Below are 3,073 nucleotides of genomic sequence, written 5' to 3' on the forward strand. Positions count from 1 at the left end.
GGCGCCACGTGCAGCGGCATAGAGCACTGGGCCGCGTTGAGCACGAACAGCTCGCTCCAGGTGAGGCGTAGCAGGGACACCTGGTCGGTGATCTGCAGATCCGGGAAGAAGGGGATGTTGCGGGCCCACTCGACGGCGCTGAAGAGCAGGCGCGCCGCCAGCTCGCAGATGTTCTCGATGCCCATAATGTTGTTGGGCTGCATGCACTGGCTGCCGTAGCGCGACGTGGGGTAGGGCTCGGCGCGCAGCAGCAGCGAGATGTAGCCGGACAGGTAGCAGTGGCCGTTGAGGGGGTCCCCGTTGGTGAGTGCGTACTGGCCTGGATTGGGCTGGGTTGGAGGCATTCTTCCTCGCTGAACCGCTGACAAAAAGAAAGAGAGAAAAGAGGCAATGTGCATCCAGGGGGCTTGCGAACATTGCCGCGCCGCAGCGTACCCAACACAATGCAGAAGCTCTTCCCGCAGCCACACGCGCCCCGCGCATCTTCTCCGGCTCGCTCTCACAGTCCACACCGCTAGGAGATCTGGGGTGAGGCCCTCCAGCTCCACAGCTCGATGTGTCCAGCCATCGCCTGAGCCCTTGGCCACCTCAGCCCCGCCGGAGCTAGGCCTGACTACAGGGCCCCCACCCTGGCAAGGTCAAGAAAGTGTCACCCAACCCCTAAGCCACCAAGGGGGAACACACAGATAAATGAAACCCCACTCACCCCTCCAGAATGGGGGGAAAAAAATCAAGGTTAAAAAAAGGCGAAACCGGAGAAAGGTTGTGGTTCTAGGCAAATGCCTAGCGGCCTCCTCATTTGCAAGCAAGCAGCGTTTTGCTGATAAAATGTTTCCACATTCTCTTAAAATGCTATAGAATAGTTCTTAAAATAGACACAAGTTACATATCCTACTAACCACTTACAACTTTTGAGTAGAGAACAAGTATCCTGCGCCCCTCCCTTCTCCTCTCCTCCCCGTCGCCCCATACAAAGTTCTCACTATTAAAAGCAACAGAAAATTGAAAATTTTCAAGAAAAAAAGTTGAACTTACAGTAGCCAAACATTATTGAAAAAAGTAGGAAATATAATTAATGTCTGTCCTGCGCGGTGCCACTGCAACCTGCAGCCAGCTTTTGCCCAGTGAATGCACGAGCTTTCAACTGCAAAAACACTGGATTCATTAACCATCTGAATGCAAAACGTAAGCATGCTTTGAGTTCTTAAAGCTGACCAAAGTTTTTTTTTTTTTTTTTTTTTTTTTAATGTGTATGTTTTACTTCAACAGTGCCAGCGTTTTAAATTGCCATGTAAACAAAGACAACTTTAGGAAAAGTTAGGGCTACTGAACTCTTCCCCCCAACAAATTAATATAGATATGTTCATGTACATGTAGCTGTCTTATTTCAGGTTTTGCTCTATTTTCTGAAGTTTGCTTTGATTCTAATTTTAATGCAAGTTCCAGTGCAATTTAAGCTCTTGAAACATAATGGCTAGAATACTTTTTTCTAATTATAGTTTTGAACTTGGCAGTTATTTTTCAATTAAGTGAGAGTACAATTCAAAGTTGTTTTTTTTTTTTTTTCTTTCAGATGCCTACAAAATCTCCCTGGAGCTAGAAATGAAGTAGTCATATTTGTCTGCTCCTTAAGATCTGAAGGAATTCAATTTCTTTTCTTGTGGCATATAAAATATAATTTTAAAGTCAATTACAAGAAGGAGTAATCTGCATTCTGCAAAATTGACTGGTTCGCTAATTTGACTATAAGACATCTTTAATGATTGTCAAGAGATAAAGTTTAACTGTAAACGGCTAAATATATTTATAAGAAAAGTACTGCATCTCTTGCCACATGAACATGAAGCATATCCAAATACAACATCAAAAGTTGTGTTTTTTTAAAAAACAAAGCCATACAACACAGGGATTAAATGATGTGGAAGCTCATGCCAGCTGCAGTCTATGCATTATGGCCAAATCAGAAGGATCGGGTAAATGCCGTTGTAAATTGTAATTTGTATGCAGTATTTAAGCAGAGGGTGGAGTTTGATGAAGAAATAAAACGAGTATCATGCTTTAAAAAAAATGACACAACTATGAAAGCACGGTTCAGTCACAAACTTTCCTTTCAAAGTAGAGGGGTGAAAACAAGGCCACAGCTCTGGAGGAGGCGGCCCCAGCTCCGTGAAGAAGAGAGGGAACCAGTGAACGGGCCAGAAGCCCCCCTTCCCCCCTAATTAGACCTACAAGTGCAATAAATCTCACTCCTCTTTTTCCAAGCTAAGCTTCCAAAAGGATGATGGCAGCAATGAATCTATGGTTCAGGGTACTCCAACCCCAACCCTCCCCCATTTTAAATAAAGGGTATGAAGAGGTGGAGGGAAAAGTGTAATGAAAAAAACACAGAAACAGAGTTTTCTGGGGGAAATAAGCACCCCTCCCCAAGTTCATGCCAGCACAGCCCCAAGCAGCCTCACGCACACGCGGGAAAGAGACACACCGAGCACATCCAAGACAGAGGGAAGAAGGGGATTTTAAGCCACAGCTCACGATCTCAGGGACACAATCCTGAGCAGGCAGCGGGCGGGGTGGGGGAGCCGGGGAGAGGAGCGCAGGCCGGGAGGGGGAGGCAGCGGCAGTGAGCTGGGGAGGGCGGGGGGAGACGCCGGGGGAGGAAGGCAGCGGGGAGAAGGGAAGCTGGGACAGGCCGGGACCACAGGAGCCCCAGCCCCACACAGCAACCACCCGGGCGAGAAAGAAAGAAAGAGCCAGGGAGGCGGGCGAAGCGCGGGGAGAGAAGCAGAGAAGAAATATTCACCTTCCCGCCTCATGCCCACTTTGAGGCACTTCTTGAGGCGGCAGTATTGGCACTGGTTGCGGTGGTGCTGGTCGATGGGACAGTTCCTGTTGGCACGGCATGTGTAAGTTAAGTTCCTGCGGACGCTCCTCTTGAAGAAACTTTTGCAGCCCTCGCAGGTGAATTGGCCGTAGTGCTTGCCGCTCGACTTGTCCCCGCACACCACGCACTCGATGTGCTGCTGGCTCTGGCCCGAACCGGGCGGGCCCTGGCCCTTGTCCCCCGCCGTGCCGG

The 3,073-nt window shown here is 48.9% G+C and overlaps 1 protein-coding gene across 1 annotated transcript in view; it reads right to left on the reverse strand.

Annotated features, from left to right (window-relative positions):
- NR2F1 (nuclear receptor subfamily 2, group F, member 1) overlaps positions 1-3,073 on the reverse strand; it is a 14,475-nt gene that overhangs the window by 6,366 nt on the left and 5,036 nt on the right. The window contains exons 3-4 of the mRNA XM_011989455.1: positions 2,801-3,073; positions 3-361 (exon numbers count right to left, since the gene is read on the reverse strand). Of these exons, the coding sequence (XP_011844845.1) occupies positions 3-361; positions 2,801-3,073 (632 nt within the window). The remainder of the gene's footprint in view (positions 1-2; positions 362-2,800) is intronic.

Source organism: Mandrillus leucophaeus, unplaced genomic scaffold (assembly GCF_000951045.1).
Source record: "Mandrillus leucophaeus isolate KB7577 unplaced genomic scaffold, Mleu.le_1.0 Scaffold353, whole genome shotgun sequence".
Taxonomy (NCBI): domain Eukaryota; kingdom Metazoa; phylum Chordata; class Mammalia; order Primates; family Cercopithecidae; genus Mandrillus; species Mandrillus leucophaeus.